General features: G+C 46.1%; 2 protein-coding genes and 1 long non-coding RNA gene across 9 annotated transcripts in view; 2 read left to right on the forward strand and 1 right to left on the reverse strand.

Annotated features, from left to right (window-relative positions):
- The first annotated feature begins 1,146 nt into the window (after positions 1–1,146).
- Positions 1,147–12,944, forward strand: Actg2 (actin gamma 2, smooth muscle). The gene is made up of 8 exons (XM_035448966.1): positions 1,147–1,460; positions 1,859–1,987; positions 3,492–3,602; positions 3,842–3,926; positions 5,403–5,564; positions 6,329–6,520; positions 9,216–9,397; positions 12,725–12,944. The coding sequence occupies exons 1-8, from the start codon at positions 1,242–1,244 to the stop codon at positions 12,866–12,868; spliced, it is 1,224 nt and encodes a 407-aa protein (XP_035304857.1). The 5' UTR covers positions 1,147–1,241; the 3' UTR covers positions 12,869–12,944.
- Positions 3,040–18,463, reverse strand: LOC103161621. 2 transcript variants are annotated; one of them, XR_004771158.1, is made up of 4 exons: positions 18,307–18,463; positions 17,671–18,039; positions 12,681–12,864; positions 3,040–4,544 (listed from the first exon to the last, which is right to left on the reverse strand). It is a non-coding gene; the product is annotated as an uncharacterized LOC103161621 (long non-coding RNA). The 2 variants fall into 2 exon arrangements; XR_003487554.2 differs by lacking the exon at positions 12,681–12,864 and having other exon boundaries at positions 18,307–18,458.
- Positions 18,464–18,492: 29 nt separating this feature from the next.
- Positions 18,493–19,096, forward strand: part of Dguok (deoxyguanosine kinase) — a 29,147-nt gene continuing 28,543 nt past the window's right edge. The window contains exon 1 of one of the 6 annotated variants that reach the window (XM_027428817.2): positions 18,493–18,595. Coding sequence is in view for 3 of the 6 variants with exons in the window: in XM_027428816.2 (XP_027284617.1) it covers positions 18,586–18,727 (142 nt within the window). In the remaining 3 variants the exon portion in view is untranslated. Of the gene's footprint in view, positions 18,728–19,096 lie in introns of all 6 variants that reach the window. The other 5 variants (XM_027428815.2, XM_027428816.2, XM_027428814.2 and 2 more) reach the window with 5 other exon arrangements.

A 19,096-nucleotide genomic window follows, 5' to 3' on the forward strand; every position in this document is an offset into this window, starting at 1 on the left:
ATAAATAAATAAGAGAGAGAAGGAAGGGGGAGAGAGGGAGGTTGGGTGTGTTGTCTCCTGACTTACACACACACAGGTGCACATACACAGATTTGCACACATACACACATATACAAACATACCAAAAAAATGTATGTGCTAGGTGGAAGGTGGTTTTATTTAATTTGCCAGAGAGGGTGGGGGGGGGTCTTTCCTTGAGAGGGTTTTCCTTCCCTCTTTTGTCAACTGTCTTCTCACAGTCCCTTTCTTTTGGGCTGTCTACCTATCAGTTTGTAAGAGTTCTTTCTTCTTGTAAATACTGATCCTGCCTCGGGCATATCGTAAAACTTCTCAATTTGTATAACAACTGTTTGTTAAGTGCTCTCACAATTCTCTGCACTGAATGAAAGTTTTGGGACCATTTCATCTTTAAAATCACTTGCAATAAAATGGGCATTGTGGTGCACACCTTTAATCCCAGCACTCAGGAGACAGAGGCAGACCAGTCTCTGAGTTTGAGACCACCCTGGTCTACATAGTTCCAGGCCAGTCAAGGCTACATAGTAAGACCCCAGGAATGGAGAGATGGTTCAATGGTTAAGAGGACTTTCTGCTCTGACAGAGGACCTGAGTTCAGTTCCCAGCACCCACATGGCAGCTCACAACCATCCTGAACTCCAGTCTAGGGGATCTGAAACCCTCTTCTGGCCTCCACAGATACACATGGTGAACATAGTGAGACCCTGTCTCAAAAACTAAAATTAAATAAAAATAAAATGTATTTCTTGGATGATTGCCATAACACAATACCACAAAAAAAGGGTCTTTAAGGACAGACATTTGTTTTCCAACAATCCTGGACACTAGGAGTCTGAGGGTCAAGAGGTCATCAGGGTTGGCTTCTCCTCAGGACACTCCCCCAGACTTATAGATGGCTACCTTCTGGCCATGTCTTCACATAGTCCACATTCTCCAAATATCCATATTCCCATTTTCTTTTCTTACACAGATACTACCCTATGAGAGCAGCCATATTGGAGACAAGTCATATTGGATTTATAACCTCATTCTAAACTCAATTACCCTCTGTAAACACCTGTCTCTAAACTCAGTCACACTTTGAGGTGTGAGGATATTAATGTGCATTCCATATAGGAGTTTCTGGAACATAATTCAGTGCTTAGCAGCTGAAGGGAAATATGAAACAAGGAAACCAAACCTATGTCTGTCTCTCCTAGAACAGGACCCTAGAGCCATGAAGAATGTCTCCTGTATTACCTGACAAGTGGCTAACTATTCTCTTCTCTTCCCATCCAAAGGTGCTCCAGGCCCTAGCTCACTCAGCCACATCCACCATGTGTGAAGAAGAGACCACCGCCCTCGTGTGTGACAATGGTTCTGGCCTGTGCAAGGCAGGCTTTGCAGGAGATGATGCCCCCAGGGCTGTCTTCCCCTCCATTGTGGGCCGCCCTCGCCATCAGGTGTGTTCCCTCTGGATCCTAGACTGTGAGCCACTAGGAGTGAGCCATATAGGACCTGCTTTGAAAGAACTATATTGAGCTCATGCTCTTTCTCTCTCTCTGTCTCTCTCTCTTCCTCCCACCCTGCCTCCCTCCCTCTCTCCCTGCAGAGAGTATAAAACAAAATAAGGGGATACATACATCTATGGGCTTTGTTCTTCATAAAACCACAGTCTTCTATGAGAGAAAAGGGATCAGTCCATGAGAAATCCCCCATTTCCTCTTCCTGTCTCAGCACACCTTCATTTCCTGTTTCCTTTCCTCGTCTCTTTCCTTCCCAGGGACATCACAATGACTGAATCTCTGTGTGTGGACCCCTAAGCCAACTCATTTTTTTCTCCTTTTATTTCATGTCACAGGGTGTAATGGTGGGAATGGGCCAGAAAGACAGCTATGTGGGGGACGAGGCTCAGAGCAAGCGTGGGATCCTAACCCTCAAATACCCTATTGAACACGGCATCATCACCAACTGGGATGACATGGAAAAGGTATCTGAAGCCCCCGATATGGTTATTTTAATTGTGATGTCTCATCTTGACTCTCCTGTCATACAGCTCTCCATACCCTGTCAATCTTCCTCGGGAATGCTTCCTTCCTCCCTTTCCATTCCCTAGATAATTTCCAACCTGAGCCCCAACCTCTCTCCCTGGATGATGGCAATGGCTTACCCACAGTATCCCTTGTCCTTTGCATCCATACAGTCCCCTATATTCTTAACTCTTCATGGCTCCCTTTGAGGACCCAGTCATACCTAATTCCCAACCTTCACCTCTCCTGCATGACTCCATCTGGCCAGGTGTGGGCCCTTATTTAAAATACTGAACATCTCAAATGGGGCTGAGAGGCAGCTCAGCCGTTAAGAGCATTTGATGCTCTTGTAGAGCAGGTTTGGTTCCTATACCACACCAGGCAACAAAACTATCTGCAACTCCAGCTCTCTGTCGTACTTGTTTGCTCTGCCATAAGTTCAAGTAAGGGCAATGCTGATATAGAATTCTGATTCTCCAACGAAAAAATTAAGTAATATTCTAGAGTTTCTGGAAGTTTTTGTTGTTTTGTATAAGAAGATGCAGGAAGCAGGACAATGATGACATCACAGGCAGAAATTCCAGCAGCACCTTCCTAGTACTCTTCTTATCCATTCTGCCAAACATTGTCTCTGAGTTCCTGATTCAGCTATGACTGTCTTCTAAAATGTAACCGAGAGCTCCCTGAGCAGGTGGCAATGCGGGCTGTGAGCTAGCCTTCAGGTGTGTGAAAGCCTTCTCATTAAAGAGAGGAGCAGACAAGATGCTGGAGTGGATAGCAAAGAAATGTCTGTACAAACCGCACACCCAGCCTAGTTTCTGCATTTGTGAGCTGGAGATTAAAAAGCAAACAACTTTCTTGGGAGGTGCAGTGGTTCATGCCTATAATCCCAGAATTTGGGAGGCTGAGGCAGGAGGATTGCCACTTTGCTGTGAATTGAAGGCCAGCCTGGGTCATGGAATCAAACAATCAATCAAACATCTCAATCAAACAATCTCCTTTTCCACCAGAGTGCTTTGGCAATGAAATCACACACTGATTTATTGTGACTCCAACATATGGGTTGGAGCTTTGGAAATGACACTCATTATTCACACACATCTCTAAATACTTAATTCAAGAACATAAGCAACAAAATCTTTTCTCACAGTAGGGACAGTGTATGAAGTCTTTAAAGAAAGCCCTAGGTATACGTTATGGATCTTAAAAGAAAATCTGCATAGGAATTAGATGGGTTGTTCTGAAATAACTGCTTAGTTATTTAGGGATGGAGAATCTTTTTTGTTTTTGTTTTTGCTTTGTTCCTCAAGACAGGGTTTCTCTGTGTAACAGCCATGAGATTCCCCAGATTCACCCTGTCCTGTGTAGCACTTGGCTGCCCTCCTCCAGTATGCACAGGCCAGTTGGATATTCTTCAGACCCCTGGGGAATCTGCTGGGCTTCTCTGGCTTTTGTCTCAACTAGATCTGGCACCACTCCTTCTACAATGAGCTGCGGGTAGCACCCGAAGAACATCCAACCCTGCTCACAGAGGCTCCCCTAAACCCCAAGGCCAACAGGGAGAAGATGACCCAGGTAAGAGCACTGTGCACAGGAAGCAGCCTGGCCGTCCTGTATCAGTGCAGCGCAGTGTCTACAGATTTGCTGTGTGTGTGGGGTCACCAGGGCAGGTCCCATGGGGAGTGGAAGTGGGAGAAAGAAGGACCACTAGGTTGGTAGAGTTCTTGCCCTTGGGAAAATTACAGAGCATTCTGTAGTCCAGGAGACGCTGTGATGTTTGTAAGGCAGTTCTCTTCCTCTTGCTGTCCTTCCAGATCATGTTCGAAACCTTCAATGTCCCTGCCATGTATGTCGCCATTCAGGCTGTGCTCTCCCTCTATGCATCTGGCCGCACCACAGGTCAGTACCGCTGAAGCCCATTGCTCTTCTGGCTCCAGCTTTTCTTCACAGTCCTGAAAACCATCTGTGGTGGCCATACCTTTGGTTTTGAATGACAGAGGCTATGTAGTAAGCTTATAGCAAGCCAAAGTAAAAGAATAAATAGTAAGGGACAGATGACAGATTCGTAGATAGCAGAACATCGTCAGGTTGGTTACTCAAAACATCCGGTGGAAATCAGCTGGGGAGGGTGGTCAGCTGGGTTCCCAAGAAAGAGTCCTGGGCAGGGCAGAGTGTCCCCTCCAAGTAAAAGAACAAATACCGGTAGGTAGGTGACATCATCAAACTGGGGTCTTAGGAACAACAGAAACTGACTGGGGAAGTTGAGGCAGTCAGCTGTAGTTCCTGGCTGAGTTTCTCTCCACAGCTGAACTTCTGGCCTCCGTTTCCTACTACAGTCACCTTTTATACCGTGGGCTAAACAGCAGTAACCTTTGTTGGAAGTGGCTTAGCTTCTAGCTGTTCATAAGGACAGGGCACTTTGCTCTTCTGTTCTCTTCCCTCTCGGCCACAGAGTCTGGGGTCCAGCCCATCCACAGATAGGGCCTTGGAGGATACTTTGAGACAAACATGCTGGGTCTGAAATGGAGGCAGGGACAAAAGGAACAGTGTTCAGGGAAATAACAAATGAGCATGCGCCTGGAGCATGCCGTGTGTGAGCCTGCTTGTATAGTTGGGAAGAATAGACATAAGCTATAGTTAACACAGGAATTGATGTGTGAGCAGGGGCTGTTTCCTTACCATGGTCATTCCAGGGGCTTATCCCCACACCTTCACTGCAATGACTTTTCACGTAAGTAGGTGGCCTCGATACAGAAGGATGCCCAGGAGGCAGAGACTCTGTGATCCCCAGCAGGGACTTGGGCACTATCATAAATGCTTTTCAAAATGTGTTCTTTCATACATCCACTGCTTAACTGAGCACTCATCCTTCCAGGGTTTTCCACAAAGCCTGTATCAAACAATAGGTATACCTGGCTGGAGAGATGACTCAGCAGTCAGGAGCACATACTGCATTTGCAGAGGACCTGAGTTCAGTTCCTAGTATCCACTTTAGGCAGCTCCATCTCCAGGGGACCAGCCACCCTCATAGAGAATGTGCAGTCAAAAAGTAACAAATAACAGATGGTGCAGTCCAGACTCAGGGTAAATTGACAAGTGTCCACTACTGTGTATGTATTTCAAGGAATCCAAGAAATTTAGACATAGTACTTGCCCACTCTTCTCATTTAGGAGAAGGAAACACACACACACACACACACACACACACACACACACACACACACACACACACACACACACTCTCTCTGAGAATTCTCACGGTGGGTGAATTTTCTTAACTACGAAAGGAAAATATGATAATGGAAGATCTTCAGTAACAGACCCAGAAACAGACAGACGAAAGATGAAAATGAGGTTTGTCTTCCCTGTTCACAGGCATCGTTCTGGATTCAGGGGACGGTGTGACCCACAACGTCCCCATCTATGAGGGCTATGCACTGCCCCATGCTATCATGCGTCTTGACCTGGCTGGGCGGGACCTCACGGACTACCTCATGAAGATCCTCACAGAAAGAGGCTATTCCTTTGTGACCACAGGTACCCGCCCCTTTCCTCATTCAGACTTGAGCTCAAAGCCCAGAAGTTCTCGGGAATGATGGCAGTTCTGTGGCTTTGACCTCAGATAGTCTTGGGGTAGACTGGGAACCCCTGCGGTGTGAAGACAGCCTTATTGAAGGAAGAAGGTTCCCCATGGAGGTGCTCTGGGGAGGACAGGGCTTAGAGCTAACTTCCTTCTGCAGTGCTCTGCCCAAGCATCCTGAGAGCCTTCTCAGCACTCCCTGCCTCAGCACCCACTGCCTATGCTCATGTCACCTCAGGCCCAGCGGTTTCAGCAAGGTTGAGCTGTACTGGAGAGCTGGTGATAAATTTTTCTCCCTGGAGGTGTCTGTGGTTTCTATAAGAACAAATGATATAAAAAATAATCTGAGAGCAAAGGGGCTCATGAAGCCCACCTGGGTAAGGGGATTTTTGATAGTAATTTTTTTTTATATTCTGCCAAGTCATGAGAGATAAATCCAAGTCTACCCCATAATATGCCCTGTAAGACCCCAGGAACAACTGTGGCATTGTCAAGACAGAGTGACAGAGCAAGAAGACCATCCCTTGGGTCCCTGCTTGAGAATCCAGCCTTTTTGAGGGATGGGACATTTAACCCAGCATGGAGGAGAGCCTTGACTCTCTTTGGGGCAGTTCTGTCCTCTTCCTAAGGCTCAAAGTAGACTAAGAGTTTCCTGGAGAGCACATGATTGAGGCAAGGCTGCAGAGCCCAGTAACCACTTTGCCATTTCTACATTCTCCAGCCGAGAGAGAAATTGTGCGAGACATCAAGGAGAAGCTGTGCTACGTGGCCTTGGATTTCGAGAATGAGATGGCCACAGCGGCCTCGTCTTCCTCCCTGGAGAAGAGCTACGAGTTGCCTGACGGGCAGGTCATCACTATTGGCAATGAGCGCTTCCGCTGCCCCGAGACCCTCTTCCAGCCTTCCTTCATCGGTGAGGCGATGCCTACCACCCTGCTCATCACTCTGAGGCAGGGCAGAGGGGTACAGGGTAGAGTAGTACAAGGTGGAGGAGGACAGGATAGAGAATGCAAGATGGAAGGTGCAGGGTAGAGGTGTGTATTGATTTGGTTCCACATTCAAAGATGAAAAGAATCTTCCTCTTGGAGTAGTTTAGAGCAAAAGCGAGCCTAAATCTGAACCCTCCCTGTCTCTTCCATCTATCCAGAGTCTGGAGCCTGTGTTCGATCTGCCATCTGTCTGTTGTATGTGTCTACGGCCTGTCTGGAGCCAGCGCCTAGCAAAAACCTTTGCTCTGTATTTCTTGAACATCATAGAACATATAATATGAAAAGGGAATGAAGAATTCTTTACAGAAATCCCTAGCAGAGTTTTACAAGGGAAAGAAGTTATTTTACTGACCCCATTAACCCAGAATAGCACTCAGAGCAAAACATAAATGTCATTAACCTGCATCCTCATGTTGCTTCCAATGTTCATAGGATGTTTATTTTCTTTAAGGTTGCTTTCAACCTGTTGACTGCTTTCAGCAAATGGTTACCACAGAACATACACACACACACACACACACACACACACACACACACACACACACACTATTCTGCATCAGGGGCATGGAAGCATGCATAGTTTAAGCTATGTAGTTAGCTTAGCTTGTAAAAGGAGATTGTGTAGGAAGTCCAAAGTATAGTAAGGTTGATTACATTGTTTTCCTAAAGGCAAGTTAAACAGGCTGAGTACACTTCAGGACAGCTGATTGATTGAGCACATAGTTTTAAATGGTCTCAATGCATGTTATTAACTTGGTTGCAAGGTCTGGCAAAAGCTGATTTTCTAAAGGTAAAAGATATTTTCAGAAAAAGTAGTTCCAACAATGCAGGGTGGAGGGGCCAAGGCAGAAAGTTTTAAGACAGGGGTGCAGGGTGTATGGATAGAGAGCAGAGGGTTCAGGATGGAGGAGACAGAGAGGGAGGATGCAAGGCAGAAGAGTGGATGAGATTTGGAAACACCTAGAGTCACAGGAACTTTGTTTGTTACTTTTATCTGCCCTAAATTTTCCCAAGAAGGAACAGTATTCCATAAATAAGTAAATAAAAATGTAATTTTGAATAGAAGACTAAGGAAATCAAGATAAAGAAAAAAACAGAATGGGGTTGGAGCGATGGCTTGGGGGTTAAGAGCACCAGCTGTTCTTGCAGAGGACCTAGGTTCAGTTCCCAGTACCCACATGGTGGCTCATAAGCTTATAACTCCAGGTCCTGGGGATCCAAGACCCTCTTCTGGACTTCATGCACACTTGCATGAGCATGGTACACATAAATTCATGTGGGCATACACATACAATAAAATATTTTTAAATTAAAAATAAGACAGGTAATATAGTATGAAACTAAAAATGAGGTTAAAGGTCAATCCAGACCACTTCTGCATCACTTAGCATTCATGTCCTAGAGCCCGCATCTAGACAGAGGCACAGAGAGTAAATCTGGGCTCAGACTTGACTTTCAGTGCTGATCCTGTACCTCTCTACCTCTGAGCACTGTCACACTGGACTACCATCTCCTCCCATCTATACCTTCTCAGCTATAAAAACGGAAATAATGGGGCATGATGGAGAGATGGCTCGCCATTTATAGGCACTAACTAATCCTTCCAGAGAGCCCATATTCAGTTCTCAGCACACTCACGGCAGCTCCTAACAGCCTGTAACTGTAGTCCCAGGGAATCTGACACCCTCTTCTGACCTCCGTGGGCACTGTATTCATATGCCCAAACCCATATTCAGACACATAAATAAAACAATAAGAATAATAATAAACTTAAAAAAATAGTACTTTGACAAGGACTAAGAGATAATACTTACTAAAGGGCTGTGGAGGCACACACCTTTGAATCCCAGCACTCCAGAGACAAAGGCAGGTGGATCTCTGTGAGTTCAAGACCAGTCTGATTTACAGAGCAAGTTCCAGGATGGGCTCCAAAGCTACACAGAGAAACCTTGTATTGAAAAAAAAAGAAAAAGAAAGAAAAGAAAAAGAAAAAATACTTAATAAAGGAAGCCACTTTCTTGAGGAATGTTTAGGAGAAGAATGGGGAGCTGGAGTTTCTCTGGGACCATGAAAATGCTCTAGCTCTGAGTGTGGTAGTATACCAATGTAATCCCAGTGCTTGGGGCCATCCTCAAACTCAAAATCAGCTTGTCTTTAAAAAATGATATTGTGGTGACAGTTGCCCAGCTCTGTGGATATGCTAACAACTACTGAACTGTACACTGTAACAGGGTTAACTTTGCAGTATATGGATTACGTCTCCTTAAAGTCGGGGAAAGAAGTGTGTTGCTTCAGAAATGTGCCTTGGGCAACAGTGAGAAAGATCAGCTAAGGTGTGAAGCCTTAAGGGCAGGGCCACCACTGGTAGGGAGATCTGAGCCTGTGGTCTAGATGACAGTTGATCAAGGGTCTGGACCAGGCAGCTGCCATGGGGAGGACCTTTAAAGAGCCAGAGCTGCGCTTCTCATGGTGTTTTTGTCTGGTTTTGAAAGTGTCTCACCCTGTAACCCAGGCTAGCCTCGAATTCATTGACCCTCCTACCTTAGCCTCCCAAAATGCCTGGGATGAGCTACATTTCTGAAGGCATGGGTATTGACTAAACTCTGTAACCTCCCCCAGGCATGGAGTCAGCTGGAATTCATGAGACAACATACAATTCCATCATGAAGTGTGACATTGACATCCGCAAGGATTTGTATGCTAACAATGTCCTCTCTGGGGGCACCACCATGTACCCCGGCATTGCTGACAGGATGCAGAAGGAGATCACAGCCCTGGCTCCCAGCACCATGAAGATCAAGGTGGGTTGGGTCTTGCCCTACTTCCCTTTTGCTGGTCTATGTACAAATGCCTGCCTAGAGCTTGGTAGTCTCCTGGTTTCATCATTATCCTCCTGGTCAACAGTCAATCGCATCATGGAAGATTATGCTCCTAGGGCAATGATGGGACAAAGATATGCTTAGCATGACGCAGTCCTTGACCACATGGATATCATGTCAGAAGACATTGGAAGAACTTGAGATGATGACAATATTGAGGGAATTTGAAGGGAAATTAGGAGGAGGGAAATAGAAAGAGAGAGTGACTGGGGTCAGAGAGATGACTCTGCCACTAAGAGCACTTGCTGCTGGGTCAGGCATGATGGCACACACCTCTGGTCCCAGGATTTGTGAGGCAGAGGCAAGTGGATCTCTGTGAGTGCCAGAATAGCCTGGTCTACATGCTGAGTTCTAAACCAGACAGAGATACACAGTAAGACTCTATCTTATAAAACAAAACAACAACAAAAAAGAATGCTTGCTCTTCCAGAGCACCCAAGTTTAGTTCCCAATACTTAAAATGTATAACTTATAAGAGCTAATGCTCTTCTGACCTCCGTGGATACCTGCGTGTGCAACACACACACACACACACACACACACACACACACACACACACACACACAGAGAGAGAGAGAGAGAGAGAGAGAGAGAGAGAGAGATACATATACATACATATGGTTTTCTCTCTCTTCCTCTCTCTCTCTTTCTTTCTCCCCTTCTTTCTTTTCTCTTCCTTTCTTTTCTTTTTGATAGGGACTCACTATTTAGCCCTGGCTGATCTGGAATTCACTATGTTGACATGACTGGCCTTAAACATAAAGATCTGCCTGAATCTGCCACCTGAGTGCTAGAATTAAAGGTTTGTGCCACCATGTCCAGATCATTAAAAAAAATTAAGAAAAGAAAGTGACAATGTATCATTAAACTTTAAAAATGGCTTGAAGGGAGATTTGGAAGTGGCTCAGTCAGCAGGGTACTTTCTATGAGCCTAAGTCCTTGGCCCCCACATACAAAAGTGGATGGAGCACATCTGTAATTCCAGCACTAGGGAGGCAGAGACGGGCAGATTCCTGGAGCTCAAAGGCTGGCCAACTGAATGGAATCAGTAAGCTCAGGATTCATCAAGAGACACTGTATCTCAGAAAATAAGATGGGAAGAGATAGAGGAAGATTCCAGATGCTAACCTCTGGAATCCACATACATGCAAAAATACATGTATACAACAGCAACAACGCACAAATGACTTGAAGAGATGGAAAGTTCTAGAGAGGGAATGTGTGACTACAGGGCTGGTTGTCACTTCAAATTCCCAGAGACCTTCTCTAGGCCTTGGCTAGGCAGCTCTGATCTGCTGACCATTGTGACTATAGTTCCCCCCACAATGCTTTTCGTGACGGTGTCTGATATCAGGGGTCTTGACTGAAAGGAATTCCATTTGTCTGGTGACAGCTCTGGCTTCTTGTCTCCAAACAATCATACCGATCTCTCAAAGATTTCTAAGGACTTCAATACTGGGAGTCAGAAGCAGGTGGATCTCTGAGGTTGAGGCCAGCTTGGTCTACAAAGCGAGTTCCAGGATGACCAGGGCTATACAGAGAAACCCTGTCTTAGGAAAAAAAATTGAGGAATTAAAAATTAAAAAAAAAAAAATCCAGGCATAGTGGGCACATGCCTTTAGTCGCAGCACTTGGGAGGCAGAGGCAAGCAAATCTCTGTGAGTTCAAAGCCAGCCTGGTCTCCACAGTGAGTTCCAGGATAGACAGAGCTACATAGTTAGACCCTGTTTTAACAAAGGGCTCTGCAGGTAAAGGTACCTGTCACCAGGTCTGAAGGCCAGAGTTTATTCCCCAGGTCTTACATTGTGAGAGGGGATAACTGACTCCAAAGGTTGTTCTCTGACTTCAAAAGAGGTACCATGGCCTGTGCACACCTACACCACACACCACATTCACCCACAATAGATAGATAGATAGATAGACAGACAGACAGACAGACAGACAGACAGGGTTGAGGGGTGCATTGGGGGATTGGTGGTGTGCACCTGTAATTTCAACACTAGAAAGGTAGAGGCTGAAGGATCAGGAATTCAAGGGTATCCTTGGCTATGCAAAGAATTTGAGGCCAGCTAAGGCTATGTGAGACCCTATCTCAAAAAACAAAAACAAAACACTTTAGACACTTCAAATACTAGAAAATGAGTTGGAGTTCAAAGCTGTCTGACATGTGGAAAGGCTTAGCAACACATGCATAAAACTGATTGCCTCCCAGATATAAGCGGCCATTGCCAAACAAAGCTCAAAGCAGGGTTTAAGCAGACCAGCATGGAGTTGAAAAGGGAATCAGCTCAGCCCAAAGTATCCACGAATGCAAACCCCAGGCAAGAACCAAACAAGGATCTCCCTATTGATTTTAGTATTGGTCAGCTCTTGCTGAGTAACAAACACCTAGAAAATCTCAGAGGCACATAACAGCAGAAAGTCAGCTAATCCAGGTCAGCTTTGGCTTTGGCTGGGCAGCTCAATGGGTCTATTCAGCTCAGGTCAGGCCCTGAATCTCAGCTTTCAAGGCTGAGTATGAAGCATCAGCAGCTCCTACAAAGAAGTTCTTCTCATGGAGACGGGAAAGGCACAGAGAGTATGGTCAACTATGAAAATACATTCCCATTCCTGTTTGTGTCATGGTTGCTAGCATCCACCGGACAAGGCAACACAAGGCCCAGCCCAAAGTCATAGGATAGAAGAGCCCACTCTTTCTATGGAGGCGATGGGAGGCGGCAGGGTAGGGAACATTTTGGCCAACAGTCTAATCGCCTTCCATTTCTAGCTCATTGATTTAGTTTTAGATTTACTTATTTTGTGTGTGTATTTTGCCTTTGTGTGTGTATGTGCACCAAGTGGAGGCCAGAGGCTTCAGATCACACTGGAATTGGGATTATATGTGGTTGTGAGCTGCCACATGTGGATGCTGGGAACAGACTTCAGGTCCTCTGAAGGAGCAACAAGTGCTTTTAACTACCGAGTCACCTCTCCAGTCCCTAGCCTGTTCATTTTTGACTGTGGAGGTTGCCGTTTTTCTGACGTGGGCTGAGGAAAATTTCTGACCCTCCTTGCTTATTTTTCAATTCTGTATATTTATTTTTGAGATGGGGTTTTGTATTGGTCTGGATGGTTTAGAATCTTAGTCTAAAAGATTCTAACCAGGTGTGAGCACCTGGTTTTGAAGTCCCCCAGTATCTGAGACTGTACCCCATTTCTTACCCACCCTCTTAAGGAAGGGCCATGATTCACCGCATTTTCTCTTTGCAGATCATTGCTCCTCCGGAGCGGAAGTACTCCGTCTGGATTGGAGGCTCCATCCTGGCCTCTCTCTCCACCTTCCAGCAGATGTGGATCAGCAAGCCGGAGTACGATGAGGCTGGGCCCTCCATTGTCCACAGGAAATGCTTCTAAAGTCAGAGGGGCTTCTCTGAGGGTCCCTTCAAGACTGCTGTTACCAACCACAAACCATTAAAACCTTCAAGCCTTACTACTCCGTGTGGGGCTCTTTTGTTCCTGGATGTTCCTATATATGTGTCTCACAGGCAATGCTAAAGGATTTTCAGGCGTTATTCCTCCTCCTTGTTAGATATATTATGGGTGTTTTGCCTGTTATTTCTGTGTACCACATGTGTGCAGTACCCAGGAAGGACAGAAGAGGGCATTACATCCCCCGGAACTGGAGTTACAGATGGTTGTGAGCTGCCATGCAGGTGCTAGGAATTGAACCTGGATCTTCTGTAAGAGTCATCTTGCGGGCCTTCTTTTTTAATATTCTTTTTTAAAATTATGTGTTTGTGTGGGTATATGTGCATGTGAGTGCAGGTGCCTGAAAAGACCACAGGATCCCCTGGAGCTGGAGTTACAGGCAACTGTGAGCCACCCTAAAAGGGTGCTAGGCACCGCATTCAGGTGCTCTATCAGAGCAGCAAATGCTCTTACCCAATGAGCAGTCGCTCAAATTCCTCGCCCGACATTTCTTATCCCCACACTGCTCCTGAGGAAGGTGCTATAATTATCCCCACATCACTGATAAGGACTCACATTTCTAAAAGCTGAGTTCGTACGCCCACATTGCCAGATATGTGGTTCTTGTTCTTATTAATGTTCAAGGAATGAAGGTAAAATGACATTATAGAAAGAATACTGGCTTTAGTGTCAAATACTAGGGAGTCTTCACCAAGACCTTAACTCTTCTGAGCTTCCATTTCTGTACTATTCCCCCATCGTAGCTAGCATACTGGGGACTAGGCCATCCTGCTAGTCAGATCAGAAGTAGGCCCTCATTGCTGCCTGATGTCCTTTGCTTCATCAGCCTAGTCCTGGCCTCCTTTCTCCTCAAAATACAGTTTGGCCCCCAGCCATTGCAAACATACACACTTAGAGACAGTGGAGCCCAGTGGCCAAGTGCAGAGACCACAAACTCTTGGACAGTAGCCCACACTTGAGTTTTGGGAGTGGTGGGAGGGAGAGTGTGTTTCCAAGACTCCTTGGAGGAATGCAATCTTAGGATCTATTTTCCAGAAGCAGATCCTGGAACCAGGATGTGTGTGTGAGAGAGACTTCCTACAGAAGCCTCTGGGGAGGACCCAGTAGGCTGCTCAGAAGGGGTCAAAGAGCCTTGGTCAGCAAAGGCCCTTTGGAGGGTTGCTTGAGTCTAATCCACACACATTGCTCTAGAAGTTAAGCCAAGTCAGAAGAAGAAAGCCAGCGCCCACAATCCCAGCCTGCCAGGGACTGATGAGGTTGCACCCTGGGAACACAAGAGCTCTCTGACCTATGTATGCTTCCTCAGGCACTTCTCCAAGAGACTGGCTGTTGGACAGCAAAGCTCAAGGACACACACATACAACACAATGCACATACCACACATACAACATACACACACACACACACACACACACACACAGAGAGAGAGAGAGAGAGAGAGAGAGAGAGAGAGAGAGAGAGAGAGAGGATCCAAGGACATGTAGAGACCAACTTACTCTTAGAAGGATGCTCTGAAATCTCCACCTGTCCACCTGAAGGGCAGTGGACAGGCTGACTAGTTCTACCCTCCCCATCCTCCATACCCATCTGACTTCCTGGATCTCCCCTTTTACCCCTACCCCACTATTTTTCTACTTTAAAAACAACACAAAAATGCCATCTTAGCTCCTCTAAACTTTTATTTATTTATTTATCCGTGTGAGCATATGCACACTGTGTGTATGGGTATGCTTGTGCACAGAGGCCAGAGAGGGCATCCAGTGCCCTCTGACTATTCCTTTGAGGCAGGGTCTCACCCTGAACCTGGGCCTTTGCTTCCTAGGCTGGAGACCAGCAAGCCCCAGCAATCCGCATGTCTTCATCCACCTTGGAGCTATGGTTACAGATGTTTGTGGGAATGCCAAGAAATTTAACCAGCTACGTAGGTCCTGGGACCTGAACTCCAATCTTCATAATTACAGAACAAGGGATCTGTTAGTTGGTGTCAATAAGTAAGGACATTTCCAAAAGGAGGCTAGAGCGATGGCTCGGCGGGCAAAGCGCATGCTGTGCATGTCCAAGGACCTCAGCTAGGATCCCCAGAACACACACCAAGCTGGATTCGGCAGCACCCATCTGTGATCCCAGGGCTCCTACAGCTAGGTGGGAGCAGAGACAGTAGAATACTCAGACAGCCTAGCACACAGTGGTAAAGAACAAGAAATCTGTCTGGAACAAGGTAGAAGGCAAGAACACACACCCGAGGTCGTCCTCTGACCTCTGTACGCGCACTCACACATATACAAGTATACATAAACACAAGAATATGCACACCCCCACATATGTTAAATAGATGCCCAAGGAACAGAAGAAAGGCACCTTTTTGAACATTTGTCTCACTCATTTTAATGATGGCATAGTCTTTAATGTGCTGTCAGCCAACTTTACTTACGACAGCAACAATTATAAGCACTTGAAAACTAATCCATCCTTCAGAGCTGCACTCAGAGAGCTAAGCAGGGAACCTGACATAGAGCAGATGCTTAGCAAACGTGGGACAAGCAAAGGGACGCTGCCTGACTAGAGTTCTGGTGGGGCATCAGCCCCTATGCATTAACTCCAGCAGAGTGAGGAAGTACCTCACTCTCCAAGATAAGCAGGCATGAATCCCATTATACAACATGTCACAACTTTCCTCTGGACAGCACCTGAGCTGGGATAAAAAGACCTATTGACATCAGCCGGTAGGAACTAGTAACTCTGGGGAGGAGCTACTTTAATGAACCCTTTAATTGCTCTTTCTTAGGCATAGAGAGGGTGCCATGTAGAGGCTGGAATATGAAATGTCACTCACAGGCTAGTGTTTTTGAGTCTATCCCCAACCTAGGGCACTATTTTGAAGGCCTTTAGGAGATGGGGCCTGTCTCTAGGGGTGGGCCTTTAAAAGTTATGCCCCCTCCTGGCTTTACCCCCAGCACAGCCTGTGCACTCTGCCTCCTGGTTCACTGTCATGCTCCTGCAATTCCCACCTCTATCGTGGACTGAAATCCTTCTGAAACCAAGAGCCAAAACAAACCTTTCCTCTTCTAATTTGCCTCTGTCTGGCATCCTGCTACAACAAGAGAAGTAACAAATACAGTTCCCATGTCATACCATGAGACCCTAGCCTCTGGCCACAGTTTCTTTCTCTTAGGAATTTAAAACTGGAACTAAAGAGATACCGGAAAAGATTATACCAGGTCTTCTGCAGCCCAGGGTTGGCCTCAAATTCCTTATGTAGCTGAAAATATCCTGAGCTCCTGATTCTCCCTCCAAAAGTACTGTGATTATTACTGTTATCATGTCTAGCATGATTAAGTTTATGAACGGCATAGCATATAATAAGTATAAATAAAGGATAGAAAGACCATTACTAATAATGGCATCATGATACCTGGCAGACAACTAGGTAAAAATGGTTTTGTTCATTAATTCACATCATAAACCTAAACTAAAAAAAAAAAAAAAATAGACATGACACTTGCCTGTAATCTAAGCATGGAGAAAACTGAGAAGCACTGAGTTCAAGAACAGTCTAAGCTACATAGTGAGACTCCGTCTTTAAAAAACAGTTTGAAAATAAATAAATAAATAAATAACATGTTCGCTGGGAACCAAACCCAGGTCCTCTGCAAGAACAGTGCTGAATGCTCTTCACCTGCTAAGCCATCTCTCCAACCCCATGCTGACTCATCTTAACAGCTCTTTGTTGTTGTTGTTGTTGTTGTTGTTGTTGTTGTTTTTAAAAGACGCGGTCTCACACTGAAGCCCAGGCTGACCTGGAGGGCTTGAATTGCAACACTCCTCCTAACTCAACCTCTCAGGTACTGGGATCACAGACATGAGCTACAAAATCTGGCTTTCCTCAGTATGCTTTTGAGTTTGTAAAAACCAACTCTTAAGACACTCTAATTTTTAGGAGTTTAGTTGCCTGTACTTACCTGTATCTGCAGACAACTTCCTTGTTGAATTTCACAAGGACTCTAAGGACAAAGAGAGCCTCTCAAACTTTGGGTGTGTGTGTGTGTGTGTGTGTGTGTGTGTGTGTGGTGTGTGTGTGTGTATGCAAATATTCCCAGCTCTGAATTTATTCAGGCAAAGAAATGTAAAGGATATTTTCACACAGAGATGACTACTGGTGTGGCCGTGGGAAAGGGTGTAATTTAGTAGCTCCAATCTCCATTAGCATCCCCACCTAGATTACAGTAAAATTTTACACATATTTAAATTTTTTAATGTTTTTAGTTCATTTTCATTTATTGGGGGTGGAGAACATGCATGTGCCAAGGCATACATGTAGAGGTCAGATGACACCGTTAGGGAATTGATTTTTGGTTTTTTTTTTTTTTTTCCATTTCATCAGGACAGTGGCACTCACGTGGACAGGCTTAGCAGCAAACACCTTTGAGCCCTCTTTCAAGCCCTCTATCCCTTTTTGAGACAGTCTCATGTATCCCAAGATGGCCTCAAATGCATTGTGTAGTCAAGAATGACTTTGAACTTCTGATCCTCCTGCCTCCACCTCTCAAGTTCTAGGATTACAAGTTCATGCCATCATACTGGGATTCTGTGCTGGGATCCAACACAGGGCCTGTGCATTCAAGGCAAACATTCTACCAGCTGAGCCTCCTTGCTCCCATCACCCCCAGCCTTCAATCAAAAAAAAAAAGATTAAATAAACAAATGTAACAAATATGAATTTAGCCAACCTGTATATATGTAAGGGGGGGTCACAAGGCAGTCAGGCCTTCCTGGTGGCACAGCTCAGATCTCCCCCTGTGGCTCCGTAGGTCACAGGTCTCCGGCTGTAGGACCGAAGGTTTTATGTCCCAGAAAGTCTCTCCCATGCCTCTTCTCTTCCCACTGCACATCACATTCCATATCCTTTGGACCTCTCTCCTTCTTGCCACGGCTCATTGCCACAGAGCCAAGCCCATACCAGATCCAACACTTTATCCTGATGAGGTTCTTCAGTGCCTTGAGTGAGCGTTTTACTTGTTTAAAAGTCAAAATAAGAAATGGGGTGGAATAAGCTGATTCTTCAACGTAAAAATAATGGTCCAACATCGTGCTGGCAGCTACATGGAATGAGAAGCGTTAGTTGTGTAACTTATTGGATTGTGTTCCCCTCTTACCTAAAATGTCCAGTTTTTTTACTGTCGGCAATAAACTCCCAAAGTGTGGGGGAAGGAGTCATTATCTTAGGGCCAGTAAGACGGATGGATGGATAGATAGATAGATAGATAGATAGATAGATAGATAGATAGATAGATAGATAGATAGATAGACAGACAGACAGATAGGTGTGTATGCATACACATACATACACACACATACATACATACAGTGTAATTAAAACAATAACGAAAGGGCTATTGGACGACGTAACTCCACCAGTCTGCAAAGCCTCCTACATGGAAACACCGAGACAGGGTCCCCGCAAACATCGCGAGAACAGAGCAGTCCCTGAGCTCCCCACCCCACCCCCGGATCATCCTCTAGCAAGCTAAAAACAGCCATTTCCTGCCTGACGGCCCTCTGACGTCAGAGGCGCGCGGCGAGCCGCAATCCGGCAGGAGGAAGTGCCCCCGGCGGAAGTGCCCGCCTCGCTGAGCTGGGTTAGGATGGCCGCAGGTGGGTTCCTTCTGCGTCGACTCCGAGCGCCCTTCCGCTCCCTTGCTCTGAACGCGCTCATGGACGCGCCACGCGCCAGGAGCATGCACGACGGGGGCGGCCCCCGGAGCCTCTCCATCGAAGGCAACATCGGTAAGGGCCAGAAAGTGGCTTTCGAGCCTTGGCCTCCGCCGAGCACGGGTGACTGACAGGCTGGGAACGGAAGCTAGGCTCGGATCCTGCCCCGGTCCGGCCCGCTTCGTCCCCTTCTGCTGCCACCACCCGACCTGTCGTTTCTGCTTGTCAGGGTTTTTCTCCCACAGTGCACCGTGGGTTTTGATTTTGGGACATTGGGCGGGTACTGATACCCTCCCACCTACTCACCCGTGGGGACGTAAAAGCCACGCAGCTTGCAGATAGCTCAAGATTTGTACCGGTTTTACTGGCGTGTTTCTTTCGCTAGAAATAGACGCTACAGTGTGCCGTTTGTTTTCCTAAAATAGGATTGCCAGATTTAGCAAA

This window comes from Cricetulus griseus, chromosome 8 (genome assembly GCF_003668045.3).
Source record: "Cricetulus griseus strain 17A/GY chromosome 8, alternate assembly CriGri-PICRH-1.0, whole genome shotgun sequence".
Classification (NCBI taxonomy): Eukaryota; Metazoa; Chordata; class Mammalia; order Rodentia; family Cricetidae; genus Cricetulus; species Cricetulus griseus.

Bases quoted from the DNA above. Each gene is read 5' to 3' on its own strand.
- Actg2 (XM_035448966.1), top strand. From the start codon at position 1,242: ATGTCTCCTGTATTACCTGACAAGTGGCTAACTATTCTCTTCTCTTCC. The intron at 3,603-3,841 runs GTAAGAGCACTG...CTGTCCTTCCAG, and splicing joins ACAGGGAGAAGATGACCCAG to ATCATGTTCGAAACCTTCAA. The intron at 6,521-9,215 runs GTGAGGCGATGC...AACCTCCCCCAG, and splicing joins CTTCCAGCCTTCCTTCATCG to GCATGGAGTCAGCTGGAATT.